The sequence below is a fragment of the Atractosteus spatula genome, chromosome 25 (genome assembly GCF_055471065.1).
Source record: "Atractosteus spatula isolate fAtrSpa1 chromosome 25, fAtrSpa1.hap1, whole genome shotgun sequence".
Taxonomy (NCBI): Eukaryota; Metazoa; Chordata; class Actinopteri; order Semionotiformes; family Lepisosteidae; genus Atractosteus; species Atractosteus spatula.
The window spans coordinates 5,989,108-6,011,601 of record NC_142730.1 but is presented as its reverse complement, the minus strand read 5'-3'; the positions used below and the strand labels follow the sequence as shown (position 1 = coordinate 6,011,601).

The 22,494-nt window shown below is 55.2% G+C and overlaps 1 protein-coding gene across 4 annotated transcripts; it reads right to left on the bottom strand.

Moving 5' to 3' along the window:
- Positions 1–1,104: 1,104 nt before the first annotated feature.
- On the bottom strand, positions 1,105–22,445 carry LOC148815231 (death-associated protein kinase 2). Of its 4 annotated transcripts, none has more exons than XM_088905065.1 (13): positions 22,393–22,445; positions 19,361–20,691; positions 10,944–11,045; positions 10,619–10,840; positions 9,685–9,823; positions 8,431–8,560; positions 6,693–6,741; positions 6,560–6,586; positions 6,011–6,163; positions 4,719–4,764; positions 3,907–3,996; positions 3,370–3,456; positions 1,105–3,255 (listed from the first exon to the last, which is right to left on the bottom strand). In XM_088905065.1, exons 3-13 carry the CDS (start codon positions 11,003–11,005, stop codon positions 3,175–3,177), a joined length of 1,086 nt encoding a protein of 361 aa, XP_088761191.1. In that variant the 5' UTR covers positions 11,006–11,045; positions 19,361–20,691; positions 22,393–22,445; the 3' UTR covers positions 1,105–3,174. The 4 variants fall into 4 exon arrangements, with proteins under 4 accessions (XP_088761191.1, XP_088761193.1, XP_088761192.1 ...); XM_088905067.1 differs by having other exon boundaries at positions 19,361–19,537; positions 22,393–22,439; XM_088905066.1 differs by lacking the exon at positions 22,393–22,445 and having other exon boundaries at positions 19,361–20,908.
- Between the last annotated feature and the right edge of the window lie 49 nt (positions 22,446–22,494).

Below are 22,494 nucleotides of genomic sequence, written 5' to 3'. Positions count from 1 at the left end.
CTCCTCCCTCCTTCCTCGTCCTCACGAGCTGCGCTCCTCGGGCGGGTCGGGTCCGCGAGCTGCACCTGTGGCTGGAGCGTGAGAGCGTCGCGCTCCGGAGTTTCGGCGGAGCGGCGAGGGCGTGTGTGCGCGCGAGCGCGCGTCTGTGGGTCAGCGAGTCAGCGAGTCAGCTCATCAGGGGCAGCGCCGCGCGCGAGAGGCGACGTCACGTGTCTGCGACTCTCACCTGCTGTTGTACAGGAGTGGGGCGGGAGATCAGTGGGGGCGCAGGAGAGGAGAGGGGGTGCAGGAGAAGTGGGGGTGCAGGAGAGGAGAGGGGGCGGAGAAGTGGGGGTGCAGAAGTGGGGTCACAGAAGAGGAGAGGGAGCGCAGGGGAGGGAGAAGTGGGGGCACAGTCAGCTCTGGCCACACCTGGCTCACACCTGGCCGGAGTCAGCTCTGGGGCTGCGGCCGGGGTGTAGCGATGTAAGCAAATAACCCTCCATACTGAACCTGTTCCTTATTCACCACAGAACACGACAGGCTTCTCTTACACTAAGAGTCTGTACTCCAGGTGTGTGTGTGTGTGCAGTGTGTCCACTACGAGTCTGTACTCCAGGTGTGTGTGTGTGTGCAGTGTGTCCAGGAGGAGTCTGTACTCCAGGTGTGTGTGTGTGTGCAGTGTGTCCAGGAGGAGTCTGTACTCCAGGTGTGTGTGTGTGTGTGCAGTGTGTCCAGGAGGAGTCTGTACTCCAGGTGTGTGTGTGCAGTGTGTCCAGGAGGAGTCTGTACTCCAGGTGTGTGTGTGTGCAGTGTGTCCACTAAGAGTCTGTACTCCAGGTGTGTGTGTGCAGTGTGTCCAGGAGGAGTCTGTACTCCAGGTGTGTGTGTGTGCAGTGTGTCCAGGAGGAGTCTGTACTCCAGATGTATAATGTTAGACAAATATGGCACTTAACATCACCCTGGTCTGTGTGTTCTGTGCAGTTATCAAACTGCACCAGTGAGGAAACCAGAGTCTCCGTTTCTACAACTCACAGGAGGAACAGAGGTGAAGTTTAGCTCCTGGATGTGGCTTTAAAGTTTTTCCATCATGAAATTCAGAAACACAGTATGTCAGACACAGAGGAAAATTAGAACTGTTTATTAAAATCAGTTATGCACACAGGTCTTTAAAAAAAACTAAAACATTATTTCTTCTTTATAAACATGCAAGGCAGGCCTGCTTTTGCAAGGAGGTAAAAAGTCTTCTTTTTCTGAAATGAATCATTCTTGTTACAAAAGCACTGCAGTAGACCAGTACAGTGCAGGAAAGCCCAGTGGGATCAGGGTAAAAACACAGTACAGAGCAGAAAAGCCCAGTGAGATTATGGTAAAAACACAGTACAGAGCAGAAAAGCCCAGTGAGATCAGGGTAAAAGCACAGTACAGAGCAGAAAAGCCCAGTGAGATTATGGTAAAAACACAGTACAGAGCAGAAAAGCCCAGTGAGATCAGGGTAAAAGCACAGTACAGTGCAGTAAAGCCCAGTGAGATCAGGGTAAAAACACAGTACAGAGCAGAAAAGCCCAGTGAGATTATGGTAAAAACACAGTACAGAGCAGAAAAGCCCAGTGAGATTATGGTAAAATCATGAACACCAGGTGAGAACCCATGTGAACATGGGGAGAACATGCAAACTCCTTAAAGAGGGTCCCCAAGCCCTGAATACCACCAAGCTGTCCTGACTCAGAGATCATGTGCAATAAACACCCCAGGGACAAGGACTCCCTGAACTGCTTGACTAGTCCAGATCTGGACAATCTTTAAAAACAGAGGAGGTGACCAAGGGTGGTCTGCCAGACTAACTGGCCTGGGGCTCCCGGGGACTGCGGCAAGAGACCCCTGTTCTAGGCCCAGGATCGATGACAGTCGTCCAACCAGGAACATGAGGAGATCCAGTCCCCGGAATACAGGCAGGCCACCAGCTTGACTCCAGCTCTGCCTACTGGGAAGCGTGCAGCTTTCCAACAACAGCTCCAGCTCTGTCTTCAGCTCCGGAGCCTCCTGGTGTTCTCCCCTGCACAGGGGACAGGAATCGCACCCTCGCAGCTCTGATGAAAACACCCTTCAACTGGGAGTCGTCCTCCGGGCTGGAGAGAGATGGGTACAGCTGTCCTCCTCCTGTCCCTCCCGCGTAAGACTCCAGAAAAGCTCCTTCCAGATCCGCTGGCTCGTCCTCGACCCGGTTCACGTCCAGCTGCCAGGGGAAGAACCGGCTACAGCGCCCCCTGCAGGAGCTCTCAGGTGAGGCGGGCGAGACACAGGAATTCCTCGCTCCTCCTGGCACGGGTCCGGAGCCGGGCCACCTGACAGCGATACACCCCGGGCTCCGTCTTCTTGGACACGGACCAGGCGCGGTGGTCAGTGAGTCCCCCTGACCTCTAACGGAGCTGAGCCCCTTCAGCGGTAACGAGCCGGCACACTGCAGAGCGTCACTCGTGGGAGTCAGGCCCCTGTCGAACCCGGCTCCCGCCCCGGTCTCGTTCTGCTCGGCCGTGGAAGAAAGCTCCTGCTGTCGGATTTTACAGCCGGCCTGGCCTGCTATTCCACTGCAGGGAGCCATCGGGCCAGAGCCGGATCCAGAACCTCTTCCTGCTGTCTTCCCCGGAGGTCTGTCCCTGGGGCCCTGAACTCCTTCATTGGGACAACCCGTATTGCACAGACATGGAAACAAAACACTAACACATGTGCTGCCTTGACAACAGTATGTTGAACCACAGATGTTATACAGGAGACCCCCTCACTGCTCCTGCAGAGCTACTGTCTCTCTGGCCTCTTACAGCCTGGCTCTTAATTACTTAATTGGACCAATTAGTGTCCTAATTGGTCCAGATGAAGAAGGTGACTGGCTGGCCCTATAAACCCTGAGAGATCAGAGAAGCTCTGCAGGACCAAGGCTGGAGATTCCTTGCTATCGTACTGTTAAAGAAATACTACATAATAACTGATTTTCTGGGCTTGTCCACTCAGAAACCCCCAACCTGCCCCACAGCACCCCCCCATGACTCTCAGGGAGGAAGTTCGGTAGTCCCTCTGGTCCACAGATCCTCCAAGGCTGGAGCTCGGCCCAGACAGTCTCTGCCCATCCCCACCTGCCAGCCAGGACTCCAGACCTGGGTTGGAGGCAGCCCAGTGGCGCCCCCTTGTGGTTGCTCCCTAGGAATTGCTGCTGAGGCGCCGGCGGATGAGGGAGGCAGGCTTGGTCTGGACGTCCTCCTGGTCACTCTCGCACTGTCTCTGAGGTGGACAGCAGAAGCAGGACAGTCAGCACCCCTCTTTTACCCTACAACCACCCCTGCTGCCTTTCCTGTCCCCCCCACTCTCTCCTTTCTCCGCCCCTCTCCCCCTCACCAGCTCCTGGTCCTCCTTCCCCGTGTTCTTGCACAGCAGCTGCAGGTGGCACAGTCGGTTACAGGCCGACACCATCTTATAGGAGACCTGGCGAGAGGGAGAGAGGGAGGGTGAGTGTGAGGAACCGCAGTGTAGTTCCCCCGCTGGCCACCAGGTGGCCACAGCTGGCGGCAGACGACAGCTCCTCAGTCGTTAATAATAACCGCACTCGCTGGCCAAGCTAAACAAGGCCCTGACGAGACGAGCTGGCAGGGATCAAGACTGGCCGCTGTCTCCTCAGGGGCGGAGCAGCACTGGGGCTCTAGGCTCAGGTCCTCGGGTACAGGCACCCCCACATGGAGTCTGTACAGTCTCCCCGAGCTCTCCTGGGTTTCCCCTGGGTGCTCCGGTTTCCTCCCACAGATCAAAGACAGCGGCAGGTCGGCTGGCCTCCGGGGAAACCGCGTGACTGTGCGTCTGTCTGCCCGCGCAGGGTGCACCCCGCCTTGCGCCCCGCTGCTCGCCGGGACAGGGTCCGGCTGCCTTCTCCGTACCCACCTTCCACTTCCTGCGCGCGTTGAACCTCCGGAAGCTCTTCATGTTGATGGAGGAGCGGCTCCGATTGTCCGCCTGCTTCCTGCTCAGCGGCTGTGCGGCGCAGGGAGAGGGAGAGGGAGACAGGATTAGGAGAGAGACGGACTGCCAGCAGCCACGAGCCTGTGAGCCTGGCCAGTACCTGGAGGGGAGGCTGCTGCTGGAAGAGGTGTTAGTGGGACCAGTAGGGGGCGCTCACCCTGCGGTCTGTGTGGGTCCTAATGCCCCAGTACAGTGACGGGGACACTATACTGTAAAAAAGGTGCCGTCCTTTGGATGAGAAATAAAACCGAGGTCCTGACTCTCTGTGGTCATTAAAAATCCCAGTAGCGTTGTTAATCCTGGTGCCCTGGCCTTTACCAGTCAGGGCCTCCTAATAATCCCCCTCTCTGAACTGGCTTCATCGCTCTGCTCTCCTCCCCACTTTGAATTTGAGTGGAGTGTCCAGAAAAGCGCTATGTAAGTGTAAGGATTATTATTATTATTATTATTATTATTATTATTATTATTATTAGAGAGCAGTGCTGCGCCCACGCCCGGCTCCAGAGTGTGCTCCCACAGGGGGCCAAAACTGGAACCAGTTCCTGAGGCCCCTCACTGCAGAGGACAGCAGGACAGCGAGACAGCAGCGACTGGCCCGCAACCTCCCAGCAGCCAGGTCCCCCTGTCTCTCCTGGGGGGGGGGGCTCTGCCAGCCTCTCTGCGAGTGCCAGCCTGCCGCCTGAACAACAAGAACTCACCCAGGGGAAGAGGGGCAGTGACCTGCCGCTACCCACCTTGATCCAGGGGTGGACGAGGCACTCCTCCGCGGTCATCCTGTCCCTGGACACGGGGAGACACACAGATCCCGGGTCAAAACACAGACCCCACCCTTGTGAGAGTCTATTGTGGTCAACATAGTAAAAGCACAGTACAGTGCAGTGCAGCCCAGCGAGATCAGGGTAAAAGCACAGTACAGAGCAATACAGCCCAGTGTGATCAGGGTAAAAGCACAGTACAGTGCAGTGCAGCCCAGCGAGATCAGGGTAAAAGCACAGTACACTGCAGTGCAGCCCAGTGAGATCAGGGTAAAAGCACAGTACAGAGCAATACAGCCCAGTGAGATCAGGGTAAAAGCACAGTACAGTGCAGTGCAGCCCAGCGAGATCAGGGTAAAAGCACAGTACACTGCAGTACAGCCCAGTGAGATCAGGGTAAAAGCACAGTACAGTGCAGTACAGCCCAGTGAGATCAGGGTAAAAGCACAGTACACTGCAGTGCAGCCCAGTGAGATCAGGGTAAAAGCACAGTACAGTGCAGTAAAGCCCAGTGAGATCAGGGTAAGAGCACAGTACACTGCAGTACAGCCCAGTGAGATCAGGGTAAAAGCACAGTACAGTGCAGTACAGCCCAGTGAGATCAGGGTAAAAGCACAGTACACTGCAGTGCAGCCCAGTGAGATCAGGGTAAAAGCACAGCACAGTACAGTGCAGTGCAGCCCAGCGAGATCAGGGTAAAAGCACAGTACACTGCAGTACAGCCCAGTGAGATCAGGGTAAAAGCACAGTACAGTGCAGTGCAGCCCAGCGAGATCAGGGTAAAAGCACAGTACAGTGCAGTGCAGCCCAGCGAGATCAGGGTAAAAGCACAGTACAGTGCAGTACAGCCCAGTGAGATCAGGGTAAAAGCACAGTACACTGCAGTACAGCCCAGTGAGATCAGGGTAAAAGCACAGTACAGTGCAGTAAAGCCCAGCGAGATCAGGGTAAAAGCACAGTACACTGCAGTACAGCCCAGTGAGATCAGGGTAAAAGCACAGTACACTGCAGTACAGCCCAGTGAGATCAGGGTAAAAGCACAGTACAGTGCAGTAGAGCCCAGTGAGATCAGGGTAAGAGCACAGTACAGTGCAGTACAGCCCAGTGAGATCAGGGTAAGAGCACAGTACAGTGCAGTACAGCCCAGTGAGATCAGGGTAAAAGCACAGTACAGTGCAGTAGAGCCCAGTGAGATCAGGGTAAGAGCACAGTACAGTACAGTACAGCCCAGTGAGACTGTGGTCATCTGGCAGGTCTCGTCAGGCTCTTACTTGGGCTCCTTGATGAGAAGGTTCTGGATGAAGTCCTTGGCCAACGTGCTGGTCTGGCTGAAGTAGTGATCGTCAAACTCGTAGTTCACCGCCACGATGTTCGTCAGCGTCTCCTCGTCTGTCTCTCCTTGGAACGGAGACATGCCACTCAGCCTGCAGGGGAGACAGACAGGGGTCCCGGAGATTTTTAACACAGAGACGCAGGGGTGAACTACAGTAACTGCAGCACTGCAGAGCCACATCTTCATCATCAGAGCTGGAGAGTAACTGTACAGACACTCAGTCCAGCTCCTCTGTATCTTCACATGAACACTCCTTCATCATCATCAGAGCTGGAGAGGAACTGTACAGACACTCAGTCCAGCTCCTCTGTATCTTCACATTAACACTCCTTCATCATCATCAGAGCTGGAGAGTCACTGTACAGACACTCATTCCAGCTCCTCTGTATCTTCACACTAACACTCCTTCATCATCATCAGAGTTGGAGAGTAACTGTACAGACACTCAGTCCAGCTCCTCTGTATCTTCACAGTAGAACTGACTCACAGTATGTAGGTAATGACTCCGATGCTCCTAGGAAACAGAAACAAAGAGAAAACATGGTGATCCTATGTGAAAAAACCTTGGAAATATCAAACAGTAAAACCAGAGAAAGCAAGAGGACAGGAGAGACTCTTACCACATGTCTGCCGCCACTGTCAGAGGTTCGAAGTTAATGACTTCAGGAGCTGAAAGGGACAGAGGAGCAGGGAGGGACAGTGTTAATACTGACACTGACCAGACACTGCTGGACACCAGCACTGCACTGTGCCTGGCACAGTCCACACTGACACTGACCGGACCCTGCTGGACACCAGCACTGCCCACGGCCTGGCAGAGAGAGAGATACAGTCCACACTGACACTGACTGGACCCTGCTGGACACCAGCACTGCCCACGGCCTGGCAGAGAGGGACAGTCCACACTGACACTGACTGGACCCTGCTGGACACCAGCACTGCCCTCTGCCTGGCAGAGAGAGAGAGGGAGAGTCCACACTCACACTGACTGGACCCCACTGGACAACAGCCCTGTGCCTGGCAGCAAGGGACAGTGTTAATACTGCTGGACACTCGCGCTGGACGCTGCTGCCCCAGGCAGAGAGAAGTCTTGACCAGGAAACACTGCGCAGGGGCTGGGAGAGAGCAGAGGCGGCTGCAGGCCGAGAGAGAGGGGGGTGGGGGGTGGGTAGCAGGTTACTATGGAGACGGTGAGGGACAGGAAGTCGGCCTGTGACAGGATGAGGCAGCGCGGTCAGGAACGCAGACATGCTCTGTGAACCACTGCCGCCGAGCAGAGCAGGAGAGACACGTCCAGCCCTGCTGACCCCGTGACCCCTGTGACCCTGGTGTCAGGGACAGCCTGAAGGCTGCACCACCTCTCCAGCAGGCATGCAGCCTGCCCCCTGACCTTTATCACCGAATCACACTGCGCCACTTCCTGCGGCACTGGCGACCTGGAGCCGAGTCTGCACGGTGCACCACTGCAGTGACCTGTGACCCCGGCACGCCCCCTGACCCCCAAACAGCCTCCGTCAACCTTTTTCTTAACGGTCTCGCTGCAGGCTGGCCTGACGTACATCTGCACAGAAGAACAGTCACAGGAGAGAGGAGCCCATCGGCCTGTCCAGCTCGTCCGGGCGTTAGTAGTTAATCAATCCCAGGATTTCATCCAGCTGTGCGTTGAAAGAAGTCAGGGTATCTGCTTCAAGCACATCCCTGGACATCCTGTTCCACAGCCCCACCACTCTTTGTGTAAAGCAGCACCTCCTGTCCTCTATTCCTGTTCTTCGAACAGCACTGCTGGCGAGTTCAATACATCCAGAGGAGCTGTCAGGTGACAGCTGTGCACAGACTTAACAAACACTGCAAACTGAGCGTCATGAATCAGTTAATTACCTGCTGATTCAGGAGCAGTGGACTGACGCCTGCAAAGGTAACCGTGCATGTAGCCAATCACTCTAGACCAGGGCAGCACAAGGGCACTTCTGTTTCACAGCTCTGGGGTCCTGGCTCAATTCCGGGGGGGGGGGGGGGGGGCTTCTGAGTGGAGTTTGCATGTTCCCCCAGTGCCCAGATTGGTTTTACCTGGGGATTCCATTTTCCTCCCAGCATCCCAGAGATGCACATGCAGAACCCAGGCTTGAACCCACAATCCCTAGAATGTATTTTGCATCTCTCCATGGGAAGATCAGTTTAATAACAGGTGCAGGAGAATTCAGCTGGGAAGGCCTGGTCTAGGGAGATCAGGTCCCTTGTACTTCTATATTTGTGACACTTAATCAGTGTGTATTTCTGTACCAATCCAGTTTTGCCACATAAACCCTCCCACGCAGGTGACACTGCACTGCGGAGACACCACTGGGCTGCACCACTCACCGATGTACTGGGGGGTGCCACACAGGCTCTTGAACTCCACCGCCTCGTCCAGGCGCTGGGCCAGCCCGAAGTCGATGAGCTTGATGTGGGGGTGGGGCACCGCTTTGTCCAGCAGCATGATGTTCTCCGGCTGAACACGCCAAGGGAAAAGACCACGCGTGATTACAGCATCCGCGCCCACATGCACAGAAGAGGAACTACCAAATCACAGCCCTGGGTGCTTCTGTTGGTATCGGCCCAATATTACACTCTGCACTGCCAGAGCATCAGCTTTGACCAGACCCCTGTCACGGGTCACAAGTCAAAGGTCACAGGTGTACATGGAGAGAGGGGGCCTTATATATATACACACAAGATGCAAACCTCCCCCATCTCTTTAACCCACCAGCCAATGGCAGCCTGAGAACGCTGTCTGAATTGACGCAAGAGCCTGGTCTGCTGTTGCCTTCAGCGCTACAACCACAGGCCTGTGCCCATGCAAAGGCCCGAGCACCAATGGCTATACAGAGCCAGCAAGGCAACATCGGAACAGTAGTGGCGGCTTGGGAGAGTATAATGGGGTTCCAAACGACTTCAAGTGTCAGAAGCCCCACGATTCTGTCTGTGGTTGCTGTAGCCCTCGCACGGTCCTTGGCAGCGCTGCACTTGCTACTGCTTCTGTTCTCTTGCGAACGCTCGCTGCCTCATGTCCTTTAAATACATCACCGGAGCGATGAGTTTCCACATGACCTATTAGATCAGCGGTACTGAAACTCTTTGCTCCGTTTCCTCCTCGCTGTGCTTCGGCCGAACATTCGTTGCCGACGGCGATTCTGTCGTGCCCTGCCGAAATGGTGAAAACGTTCCACACCCCCGACACTTTCGCTCTGTGAAAATGGGTGAAAGTCTGTGAAAAGGAGGCGGTGCTGTGGCTCAGGGTCTGCGCCTGTGGCTAGGAGGTTGCTGGTTCAAACCCTGTGGCCGGCAGAGGAATCCTAAATGTTGGGCCCCTGAGGAAGGCCCTTAACCCCAGCTGCTCCAGGGGCGCTGTACAATGGGTGACCCTGCGCTCTGACCCCCAGCTTCTCTCGCCCTGTGTGCCCGTGTGAGTGCGCCAGTGCGCACACATAAAAAAAACTAGTTGTGCAAACACAAATAGGGCCCCACATTATCGGTTGCAATTCCAATATTGGAACGATAATAATAATTACATTTTCCTATTTATCGGAGAATAATATATCGGCCTCCGATACATCGCGCACCCCGAGGTCTTACCTTGAGGTCAAAGTGCGCGAAGTGCTTGGAGTGCATGAAGCCCACGGCCTTGAGGATCTGCACCATGAACTCGATGGCGTCGGTCTCGGACAGGTTCTCCTTCTCTGCAATGAAGTCGAACAGCTCTCCTCCGCTGATCCTGAAACACAGACTGCTCCATTACTCCAGCTCACACAGACGAGACGTCCCCTCAGACGTCTGTCCACTGCTGGACAGATGGACAGACAGACTGCAGGACAGATGGACACAAACAGACGGACACAAACAGAAACAGACAGACAGACAGACAGACAGACAGACAGACAGACAGACAGACAGACAGACAGACAGACACAGTTGGACAGAAGGACACACAGACTGCTGGACAGAGACACACACACACAGTTGGACAGAAGGACACACAGACTGCTGGACAGAGACGCACACTCACAGTTGGACAGATGGACGGGCACTGGGCCTCAGACAAAGGCTGACAGGCTGCCAAGCTCTCTGACTCCTGCATTCTGCTAATAACTGTGCCGCTCCCTGGCTGTCGTTCCCACTGCCTGGGTGACCCCGCGCTCCGCGCTGGCCAGCTGGCTCCCCTAGTAAATGTCACGGCCGACAGCGTCGGCGGCGCAGAGCCTTCCTGCTGCATTCCGAGAGTAACCAGAGCCGCTTCCCTAATCCTCTGCCCACACGAGCCACTGTCCTGATGCCATTCCCATCAGCACTCGGGAAACAGGATCTCTCCCAGGAGAGGCACTGCCAGCGTCCTTCTGTCCTCCCTCATCCCTGTCTCCCCCTGCACCTCTCCTCCCTCATCCCTCTCTCCCCCTGCACCTCTCCTCCCTCATCCCTCACTCTGTTCCTTTTCTTCCACCCTCTTCTCACTCATCCCTCTCTCCTGCCTCTCTCCCTCCCTGCTCCCTGTCTCCCCCTGCTGGACACTCACAGCTCCACGACCAGCACGACCTCCGCCCTGCTCTCGAACACGTCCTTCAGGGCCATGATGTTGGTGTGCTGCAGAGACTGCAGGACTTCCACCTCCCTCTCCACCGCCTTCCTCTCCAGCCCCAGCCGGCTCGTCGCACTCTTCCGGATCTTCAGGAACTTCCCAGCCCACGGCGTTCCCGTCGCCTTCTCCCGCACATGGCGCACCTGTCCAAAGTGACCGCTGGGAAGAGCCGAGAGGAAGAGGCGTCAAGAGAGCACAACACCTGTAAAGCAAACAATCTGATGCTGAGATAATCTCTCATTGTCGTCTGCGGAGATCTCACCTGCCCAGGACATCCCCAATCTCATACAGGTCCTCCACGTTCTCCACCTTAAACACTGCCATCCCAACTCACAAGGGCACTGTTACTGCATCCTGTACTGCACTGGAGCAGAGAGAGAGAGAGAGCACCACTGTTAGTGCACTGGAGCACAGAGAGAGAGAGGACCACTGTTAGTGCACTAGAGCAGAGAGAGAGGACCACCGTTAGTGCACTGGAGCACAGAGAGAGAGAGGACCACCGTTAGTGCACTGGAGCACAGAGAGAGAGAGGAACACTGTTAGTGCACTGGAGCAGAGAGAGAGAGGAGCACTGTTAGTGCACTGGAGCAGAGAGAGAGAGGAGCACTGTTAGTGCACTGGAGCACAGAGAGAGAGAGGAACACTGTTAGTGCACTGGAGCACAGAGAGAGGAAACACTGTTAGTGCACTGGAGCAGAGAGAGAGAGAGGACCACCGTTAGTGCACTGGAGCACAGAGAGAGAGAGGACCACTGTTAGTGCACTGGAGCAGAGAGAGAGAGGAGCACTGTTAGTGCACTGGAGCACAGACAGAGAGAGGACCACTGTTAGTGCACTGGAACACAGAGAGAGAGAGGAGCACTGTTAGTGCACTGGAGCACAGAGAGAGAGAGGAGCACTGTTAGTGCACTGGAGCACAGAGAGAGAGAGGAGCACTGTTAGTGCACTGGAGCACACAGAGAGAGAGAGGAGCACTGTTAGCGCACTGGAGCAGAGAGAGAGAGGAACACTGTTAGTGCACTGGAGCAGAGAGAGAGAGGAACACTGTTAGTGCACTGGAGCACAGAGAGAGAGAGGAGCACTGTTAGTGCACTGGAGCACAGAGAGAGAGAGGAGCACTGTTAGTGCACTGGAGCACAGAGAGAGAGAGGAGCACTGTTAGTGCACTGGAGAACACAGAGAGAGAGAGGAGCACTGTTAGTGCACTGGAGAACACAGAGAGAGAGAGGAGCACTGTTAGTGCACTGGAGCACAGACAGAGACAGGAGCACTGTTAGTGCACTGGAGCACAGACAGAGACAGGAGCACTGTTAGTGCACTGGAGCACAGACAGAGAGAGGAGCACTGTTAGTGCACTGGAGCAGAGAGAAAGGACCACTGTTAGTGCACTGGAGCACAGAGAGAGGAAACACTGTTAGTGCACTGGAGCACAGAGAGAGGAAACACTGTTAGTGCACTGGAGCACAGAGAGAGAGGACCACTGTTAGCGCACTGGAGCAGAGAGAGAGAGGACCACTGTTAGCGCACTGGAGCAGAGAGAGAGAGGAGCACTGTTAGTGCACTGGAGCAGAGAGAGAAGAACACTGTTAGTGCACTGGAGCACAGACAGAGAGAGGAGCACTGTTAGTGCACTGGAGCACAGAGAGAGAGAGGAGCACTGTTAGTGCACTGGAGCACAGAGAGAGAGAGGAGCACTGTTAGTGCACTGGAGCACACAGAGAGAGAGAGGAGCACTGTTAGCGCACTGGAGCAGAGAGAGAGAGGAACACTGTTAGTGCACTGGAGCAGAGAGAGAGAGGAACACTGTTAGTGCACTGGAGCACAGAGAGAGAGAGGAGCACTGTTAGTGCACTGGAGCACAGAGAGAGAGAGGAGCACTGTTAGTGCACTGGAGCACAGAGAGAGAGAGGAGCACTGTTAGTGCATTGGAGCACAGAGAGAGAGAGGAGCACTGTTAGTGCACTGGAGCACAGAGAGAGAGAGGAGCACTGTTAGTGCACTGGAGCACAGACAGAGAGAGGAGCACTGTTAGTGCACTGGAGCACAGACAGAGAGAGGAGCACTGTTAGTGCACTGGAGCACAGACAGAGAGAGGAGCACTGTTAGTGCACTGGAGCACAGACAGAGAGAGGAGCACTGTTAGTGCACTGGAGCACAGAGAGAGGAAACACTGTTAGTGCACTGGAGCACAGAGAGAGGAAACACTGTTAGTGCACTGGAGCAGAGAGAGAGGAAACACTGTTAGTGCACTGGAGCACAGAGAGAGAGGACCACTGTTAGTGCACTGGAGCAGAGAGAGAGAGGACCACTGTTAGCGCACTGGAGCAGAGAGAGAGAGGAACACTGTTAGTGCACTGGAGCACAGACAGAGAGAGGACCACTGTTAATGCACTGGAGCACAGAGAGAGAGAGGAGCACTGTTAGTGCACTGGAGCACAGACAGAGAGAGGAGCACTGTTAGTGCACTGGAGCACAGACAGAGAGAGGAGCACTGTTAGTGCACTGGAGCACAGACAGAGAGAGGAGCACTGTTAGTGCACTGGAGCACAGAGAGAGGAAACACTGTTAGTGCACTGGAGCACAGAGAGAGGAAACACTGTTAATGCACTGGAGCAGAGAGAGAGAGGAGCACTGTTAGTGCACTGGAGCACAGACAGAGAGAGGAGCACTGTTAGTGCACTGGAGCACAGAGAGAGAGGAGCACTGTTAGTGCACTGGAGCACAGAGAGAGGAAACACTGTTAGTGCACTGGAGCACAGAGAGAGGAAACACTGTTAATGCACTGGAGCAGAGAGAGAGAGGAGCACTGTTAGTGCACTGGAGCACAGAGAGAGAGAGGAGCACTGTTAGTGCACTGGAGCACAGAGAGAGGAAACACTGTTAATGCACTGGAGCAGAGAGAGAGAGGAACACTGTTAATGCACTGGAGCACAGAGAGAGGAAACACTGTTAGTGCACTGGAGCACAGAGAGAGGAAACACTGTTAGTGCACTGGAGCACAGAGAGAGGAAACACTGTTAGTGCACTGGAACAAAGAGGGCAGATACTGTTCTACGTTATTACTGAAATACTGTTACTTCAGAGGAAATCTCTGTTCTAGATTATTGAAACACTGTTACAGGGGATGTGGGGAGAGACCCAGTGAGTGGGCTGGGAATACCAACTTTTTCCTCACTACAAGGACAGAAAAACATTCTTATCTACTGCATTTATTTTAATTTTTTTGGAGGCACGAGATCTTATTAGACAAGAAGACTCTGGGTCTCAGAGCCCGACTAACTCGTCCACGTGGCCCGTCACTGTTCTCAAAAACAAAGCCAGCTGTCTTCATCAGAGCAGGACAGGACTTGTCTGTCTTCTGCTCTAAAACCCTGCCAGAGCCCTTCCCTCAGTTATAATTAGAATTGTGTGCTTTCAGAGGTGATTGCTATCGCTGTGAGTCTTGAGATACATACACACACACTGGCACAGAAGAGCGCTACCACACACACTCACACTGATGCACATTCACACACATACACACACGTACTCGCACTCACAATGCTGCACCATCATTGCACACACTCACTCACACTGACACACACACACTCACACCGATTCACCCTCACACACATACATGCACACACACACACTGACATGCACAGAGACACACTCTCATACAGAGACACAATCATGCCAACATACAATTATAGCAACATGCACACATACACACAGACACATTCACTCTGAATAGCCTGCGCGCACGCGCGCACACACACACACGCATGCACGCACAGTCCTCTGTCCTGGGCCCCCACCCCATCCCATCCTGAGACGGGACTCCAGCTGGACCACACTCCCCCCCCCCATAGCCAGGCGTGACTCCTACAGGCTGCTGGTCAGGACTGGAGCAGGACGAGAGGACACTGTCTAACAGCCCACAGCAGTGTAGTGTCATAGTGGGCTTTCCATACCAGAGCTCCATTCATCAGACAGGTCACAGGCAAGAGGCCATCCAGCCCATCTGCTAGTTAGTAGCTAATTTCCCACTGTTTCTGGAAAGAGATCAGGGTATCGGCTTCAACAGCATGGCTCAGCGGCGGGTTCCACACACACACCACCCTGTGTTTGAAGAAGTACTTCCTGTTCTTGGTCTTAAATAAACTTCTCCTTAGCCATAAAGCACAGAGATTACTGGTCCAGTCTGGGTCACACTGTAACCCTACAGTCCAGAGATCACTGGTCCAGTCTGGGCCGGGTCACACTGTAACCCTACAGTCCAGAGATCACTGGTCCAGTCTGGGTCACACTGTAACCCTACAGTCCAGAGATCGCTGGTCCAGTCTGGGTCACACTGTAACCCTACAGTCCAGAGATCACTGGTCCAGTCTGGGCCGGGTCACACTGTAACCCTACAGTCCAGAGATCACTGGTCCAGTCTGGGTCACACTGTAACCCTACAGTCCAGAGATCACTGGTCCAGTCTGGGCCGGGTCACACTGTAACCCTACAGTCCAGAGATCACTGGTCCAGTCTGGGTCACACTGTAACCCCACAGTCCAGAGATCGCTGGTCCAGTCTGGGTCACACTGTAACCCTACAGTCCAGAGATCGCTGGTCCAGTCTGGGTCACACTGTAACCCTACAGTCCAGAGATCACTGGTCCAGTCTGGGTCACACTGTAACCCCACAGTCCAGAGATCGCTGGTCCAGTCTGGGTCACACTGTAACCCTACAGTCCAGAGATCGCTGGTCCAGTCTGGGTCACACTGTAACCCTACAGTCCAGAGATTGCTGGTTCGGTCTGGGTCACACTGTAACCCTATAGTTAATATTATCACAGCTGAAGAATCAGGATGCTGCACGATCAACCAGCAGGTGTCTCTCATGCCTCCATCCTCTACCCTTCTGCCTCCCAGTTTCACTCTCCGTCTGCCCCCCCCCCCCGCCGTTCTTCCCCCCTCTCCACTTCTCCCATTCCTCTCTGTATCCCTCCCCTTCTTCCACAGAAATGACACTGGAGAGCGCCACCTACAGGTCGACCCGCACCACTGCAAGCCAGACCTCCAGACTTCCAGAGAGGGAAGGGATGAGAAACGTCTGTCCACCTGTGCATATCTGGCTTCCCTCGAAGCTGTGCTGCAAAATCCTTCACTGCACTGACTGTGCTTTTACCCTGATCTCACTGGGCTGTACTGCACTGACTGTGCTTTTACCCTGATCTCACTGGGCTTTACTGCACTGTACTGTGCTTTTACCCTGATCTCACTGGGCTGTACTGCAGTGTACTGTGCTTTTACCCTGATCTCACTGGGCTGTACTGCACTGTACTGTGCTTTTACCCTGATCTCACTGGGCTGTACTGCACTGTACTGTGCTTTTACCCTGATCTCACTGGGCTGTACTGCAGTGTACTGTGCTTTTACCCTGATCTCACTGGGCTGTACTGCACTGTACTGTGCTTTTACCCTGATCTCACTGGGCTGTACTGCACTGTACTGTGCTTTTACCCTGATCTCACTGGGCTTTGCTGCACTGTACTGTACTTTTACCCTGATCTCACTGGGCTTTGCTGCACTGTACTGTGCTGTGCTTTTACCCTGATCTCACTGGGCTTTGCTGCGCTGTACTGTGTTTTTACCGTGCTCTTAAGCCTGTACTGCGCTGTACTGTGTTTTTACCCTGATCTCACTGCGCTGTACTGTGTTTTTACCCTGATCTCACTGGGCTGTACTGCACTCTACTGTGCTTTTACCGTGCTCTTAAGCCTGTACTGCGCTGTACTGTGCTTTTACCCTGATCTCGCTGCGCTGTACTGCACTGTACTGTGTTTTTACCCTGATCTCACTGGGCTGTACTGCACTGTACTGTGCTTTTACCCTGATCTCGCTGGGCTGTACTGCAGTGTACTGTGCTTTTACCCTGATCTCACTGGGCTTTACTGCACTGTACTGCGCTTTTACCCTGATCTCGCTGGGCTGTACTGCGCTGTACTGTGTTTTTACCCTGATCTCGCTGCGCTGTACTGTGTTTTTACCGTGCTCTTAAGCCTGTAAGCGGGCTCGACTGGCGCGGTCTTCCACGCGGGCCCGCCAGCCTAGCGCCGCCCCTGGAATGCCTTTGAATTCCAGCTGTGATCCCCGGCGCGCGGGCGCGGCCGGGCCCCCGAGGGGCTGTTTCTCAGCGCGTGCCCCCTGTGTGGGAACAGGGCTCCACATCGGCGCCCCACACCTCCGGTTCCTCGCGCTGCGGGGAGCGGCGCAGGCACGTGGGAGCCGCCGGGAGCGCCGAGGGGGCGGGGGTGGATTTCCCACGCGGGACGCGTCGCGACGGCTCAAAGCTGAGCGAGTGAACGGAGACACACCGGCTGCGCGGCAGATGTTTACACGGCCGAGGGCAGGACTGCTTTCGGAAAGGGGGGCTGCGCTCTCTCTTCCAGAGAGCTCGTTTTCATCGCGCCGTGGCCGAAGCTGAAACAATTACTCAACATCCAGGAGACTTTCGAGAAGGACTCGTTATCTCTCGCGTTTCCTCTGTCTCTCTTTCACACGCACCAGTTATTTTTAAAGCGACGCTCCGGGTCCGCCGCATCACCCAGGCGGTAAACTTCAGTAAACTCGGGGACTCCCCCCCCCCAGCTACAATAAACACCCAGGGCGGGGAGGGAGCGCGGCAGGAGGCGGGAGTTCCTGGGGAAATCGAGCGCTACTCACCCTGATCACCGGGAGCTCGGGCTGTCTGTGGCGCCGACTTCCTACACCTCGCTGCTCCTGAGACACGAACACCAGCGCTACAGAAGTGCGCCTCTGGTTTTAAGACGGGGGGGAGGGGGGGCGCTCTCTTTTTCCGGACAGCTGACTCGAGCAGTGTAGCTGCTCTCTGGTCACAGGCGGGTCCGCCTTGTCCGGCGCCCCGGGCGCTCCTCTCTCTCCCCCCCAGACTCTCTCAGCGCCTCTCTCGCTGTCCCCCCCCTCCCATCAATTTCAATTCAATCTCCTATCTGTCTCTCCTTCCCCTCTCTCCCCCTCCTGTCAATTCAATTCAAGGCGCTTTATTAGCATGACCGATGGGGACAATCAGTGTTGCCAAAGCAAACAAAAATAATAAAATTAACACGAAACAAAACAAAAAACATCTCCCCTATCTCTCTCACCTACCCCTCTCTCTGTCCCCTTCTCTCCCTCTCCTATTTCACAATCCTCTCCCCTCCCCCCCTCCTCTCTCCCCTGTCTCTCCTCTCAGCTCTGTCTCTCCTCTCTCAGCTCCCTGTCTCCCCTCTCTCAGCTCCCCCTCTCCTCTCTCAGCTCCCCCTCTCCTGTCTCTCCTCTCAGCACCCCCTCTCCTGTCTCCCCTCTCTCAGCTCCCTGTCTCCCCTCTCCTGTCTCCCCTCTCTCAGCTCCCCCTCTCCTGTCTCCCCTCTCAGCTCCCCCTCTCCTGTCTCCCCTCTCAGCTCCCCCTCTCCTCTCCTCCTCTCAGCTCCCTCTCTCCTCTCCTCCTCTCAGCACCCCCTCTCCTGTCTCCCCTCTCTCAGCTCCCCTCTCTCAGCTCCCCCTCTCCTGTCTCCCCTCTCTCAGCTCCCCCTCTCCTGTCTCCCCCTCTCCTGTCTCCCCCTCTCAGCTCCCCCTCTCCTGTCTCCCCTCTCTCAGCTCCCCCTCTCCTGTCTCCCCTCTCCTGTCTCCCCCTCTCAGCTCCCCCTCTCCTGTCTCCCCTCTCTCAGCTCCCACTCTCCTCTCCCCCTCTCAGCTCCCCCTCTCCTGTCTCTCCTCTCTCAGCTCCCTCTCTCCCCTCTCCCCTGTCTCCTCTCTCCTCTCCCCTGTCTCTCCTCCCTCTCTCAGTGTGAGTACACAATCCCAAAGCTGTCCTTCTGGTCTGTCTGCTGTGCTTCAGAGTTCCTCCCTCTCTCTCGCTCCAACACGCCTCTCCTGCCCGCGGAGACATACCATACAGGACATACCAGAGCTCCCGCCCCGGAGCGCCAGCACCGCTGCTCCGCCCTAGACGCCGGCACCCCACGACGCCCGGCTTCAGGGTGCCCTGTGACCTCTGACCTGCGACAGCTGCAGGCACACTGAAGTCCACAGGCTGCTGGTGCGGGTGCAGCACAGCTGGATGAGCTCGTCAACTTAATTAGCCGCCATTGACCAAACGAGCTAGATGGCACAAACGTGAAGACTAAAACGAGCTGGCGTCTCAGGGACACGAGCACGACCGACACAGAGCAGAGCACCGGGCCTGAGCAGCTCGTCTGGTAACTCTCGGCAGGAGCTCACCCAGGCGCGTCCCGAGAGACACCAGGGTATCGCCTCCGACAACAGAGCTGGGCAGCTCGTTCCACACCCCCACCAGCCTGAGTGTAAAGACTCCCACACCACTGTCCTACACTGCGACACTCTGTGGTTTATACCATAGTACACTATAACACACTATGGTATTGTAACGAATTTGGGCTCTAGGGCAGTATATAATGCAGTAAACCATGACGTACTGTGGTAAATATATTGTAGTACACTACCACAGTGGTAAACATACTGAGGTACGCTATCAGACACCAGTAACAGATACTGCAGTACAGTGTCAGAGACCGTGGTAAATACACTGTAGTGCACCATCCGACGCTGGGGTCAATATACTGCAGGATGCCAGAGGAGAAGTCAGGGAAGAGTCGGGACACGAGAGGGGCGGGAGAGGCGCTCGCGGGTACCGTGTTTCCCAGCGCGCCGTGCCGGTGGCGGAGCCGCTCGCTGCCCGCCGCGCCGCAGGTGCACCTCGGGGAGGAGCTCTGGGGCTCCGGTCTCGGCCGGCGGCGGTGGGGGGTCGCGGGCCCGCAGGCGGCGGAGGGGGTGGGGGCCGCCGGGTCCGCCCTCGGAGCGGAGTCGCGCTGCGGAGAGACAGAAAGGCAGAGCGAAGTTGCACCTCACCGTTTTTTTTTTCCCTGCTGTTGTTGCTGCTGTTACAGGAAACAGCCCTGTTGCTCAAAAAGAAAAAAAAACCTACACGCCGCCCCCGGAGGCGGAGTTTGTCTTTTAAGGTGGACCGGCTTAAGGCTCGCCGCCCAGGTGTCTCACCGACGACTGGCTTTGACCAAATAAGGCAGCGCGGGCTGTTCCAGGCTGACCCTCAGCGTCCCCAGGACGTAAAGAGCCTTTCTTTCGCACTGCTCCGGGGTCCTGGGTCTGGCTCCAGGCTCCGGAAGGAAACCTTCTGTGGGGAGTCTGCATGCACCCCGCCCCCCCCCGAGCTCCTAAGCGAGCAGGGGCCTCCTCCCCCGGGTGACCTCTCCCCTGTCGCTGCTCTCGTTATTATTCTCCTCAGCCTGCTGATTCCTGTTCCTGCAGCTCGTTCCTGTTTTACGGGCGGCACGTTCTTCTGTGCTCGCACACAGCAGACCAAGCGCCTCGGGAGGGAAGCGTCTTCATGGGACACTGCAGTGCGACTGAAAGAAACTGCTATACAGCACAGCACAGCAGTCTGATCCTCTCTGATCCACTCCTAGTTTTGCAGTGCTGTCAGTCAGACTCCCAGTGCACAGCAACCTGATCCACTCCAGGTTTTACAGTGCCGTCAGTCAGACTCCCAGTGCACAGCAGCCTGATCCACTCCAGGTTTTGCAGTGCTGTTAGTCAGACTCCCAGTGCACAGCAGCCTGATCCACTCCAGGTTTTGCAGTGCTGTCAGTCAGACTCCCAGTGCACAGCAGCCTGATCCACTCCGATTTTGCAGTGCTGTCAGTCAAACTCCCAGTGCACAGCAGCCTGATCCACTCCAGGTTTTACAGTGCTGTCAGTCAGACTCCCAGTGCACAGCAGCCTGATCCACTCCAGGTTTTGCAGTGCTGTTAGTCAGACTCCCAGTGCACAGCAGCCTGATCCACTCCAGGTTTTGCAGTGCTGTCAGTCAGACTCCCAGTGCACAGCAGCCTGATCCACTCCAGGTTTTACAGTGCTGTCAATCTGATCCACTCCAGGTTTTAAAGTGCTGTCAGTCAGACTCCCAGTGCACAGCAGTCTGATCCACTCCAGGTTGTGCTACCAGCTGCAGAAAAGACAACATGCTGTAGATGTGTTTTAAGTCTGTATCTCACAATGGAAAATCATTCAAAATAATGCAGCCATGCTGAAAGAGCCAGTAACCAGTTTATCTCTTGCATAAGAGCGCTGGAGGTTTTAGTAAAACCTGGGATGGATCGTCTCCCCACCAGCCATAATGGTTCAAACAACCACCCTGCCCCCAGCTCTGCAGCTGGCCGGTTCCAGAAGCAGCCAGCTGGTGGCGTCACCAGGCCTGCGGTCGAGGCGTTTGGAGTGAGGCGCTGGGAAGGGGAACTGCAGTCCCAATTCATTGACAGGACAGAAGAATTTGACAAATTTCGAAATGAGCTCAAAACCGTGAACTTTGTGAGAGCGGTTGACGGTCGTCATGTTGCACAAACTGTGACAAGACGCTGTCTTTCCTGCTCCTTAGTCACTGTACTGTGATGTACGAGCGAATAAGGACAGGCTGTGCTTCAGACGTTTCACCGCAGAAATGTTCCAACGTGATCTGCAAGCAGACCTCACAAGTAAGAAGTGTTTATCTGCAAAACCATCCGAAGTCGAGAGCAATATTTCTATCGGACTGGAAGAGATGTTTTCACAAGCCTGCCTGTTCACAGTGTCACAGGGCCACAACACATCCCAGGACCATTTGTTGCCTCGTTCTGAATTGCAGACAATAACAGCAATATGGAGCCGCACCTACCTGGAAATGTAATCTATTTTGTGATGTAAATTGGAGGTTTTACAAGTTACTGTACTCTGGGAGAGGAAGACCTGTCTGTGAAGATTCCTGACGGATCAGACTGGGAGAGAGACAGGAGAGATTCCTGACGGATCAGACTGGGAGAGAGACAGGAGTGGTTCCTGACGGATCAGACTGGGAGAGAGACAGGAGTGATTCCTGACGGATCAGACTGGGAGAGAGACAGGAGTGATTCTCAATCATCAGACTGGGAGAGAGACAGGAGTGATTCCTGACGGATCAGACTGGGAGAGAGACAGGAGTGATTCTCAATCATCAGACTGGGAGAGAGACAGGAGTGATTCCTGACGGATCAGACTGGGAGAGAGACAGGAGTGACTCCTGACGGATCAGACTGGGAGAGAGACAGGAGTGATTCTCACTCATCAGACTGGGAGAGAGACAGGAGTGATTCACACTGATCAGACTGGGAGAGAGACAGGAGTGATTCCCGACGGATCAGACTGGGAGAGAGACAGGAGTGATTCACACTGATCAGACTGGGAGAGAGACAGGAGTGATTCCCGACGGATCAGACTGGGAGAGAGACAGGCGTGATTCCCGACGGATCAGACTGGGAGAGAGACAGGAGTGATTCCTGACGATCAGACTGGGAGAGAAACAGGACAGACTGACTGCAGTTTGCTCAGTAGAAGAGAGAGCTTTTAGTGTGACCCCTGTGTCACTGCAGGACTCTGCTGAATTGATCTAATTATCAAAATCAGTTGCCAAATGACCAGAAACAGAAAAGCTGCAGGTCTGTGGATCTTCCGGGTCAAGACCAGACCGCCCGTGGCGATGACGTCACAGCGAGCGCAGGCGGCCCTGGAGACCCACGAGCTGCGGTGACAATTAGGGAAGGACCGTTAAGGCACGCAGAAGTGACTACGTCATTCAGGGACAACAACAGTAATAAAGATTAACGCTCAGTTCCCGCTCCAGGGGAACCGCTCTTACCTGCCGAGGAACTGAAACTCCTCTCGGCCAACCTCCACGCGACGCGGAAGCCCGAGGGCTGCTGGTCCCGGCGGCCTCTGTCTCCCCCTGCTGGGCACGGCG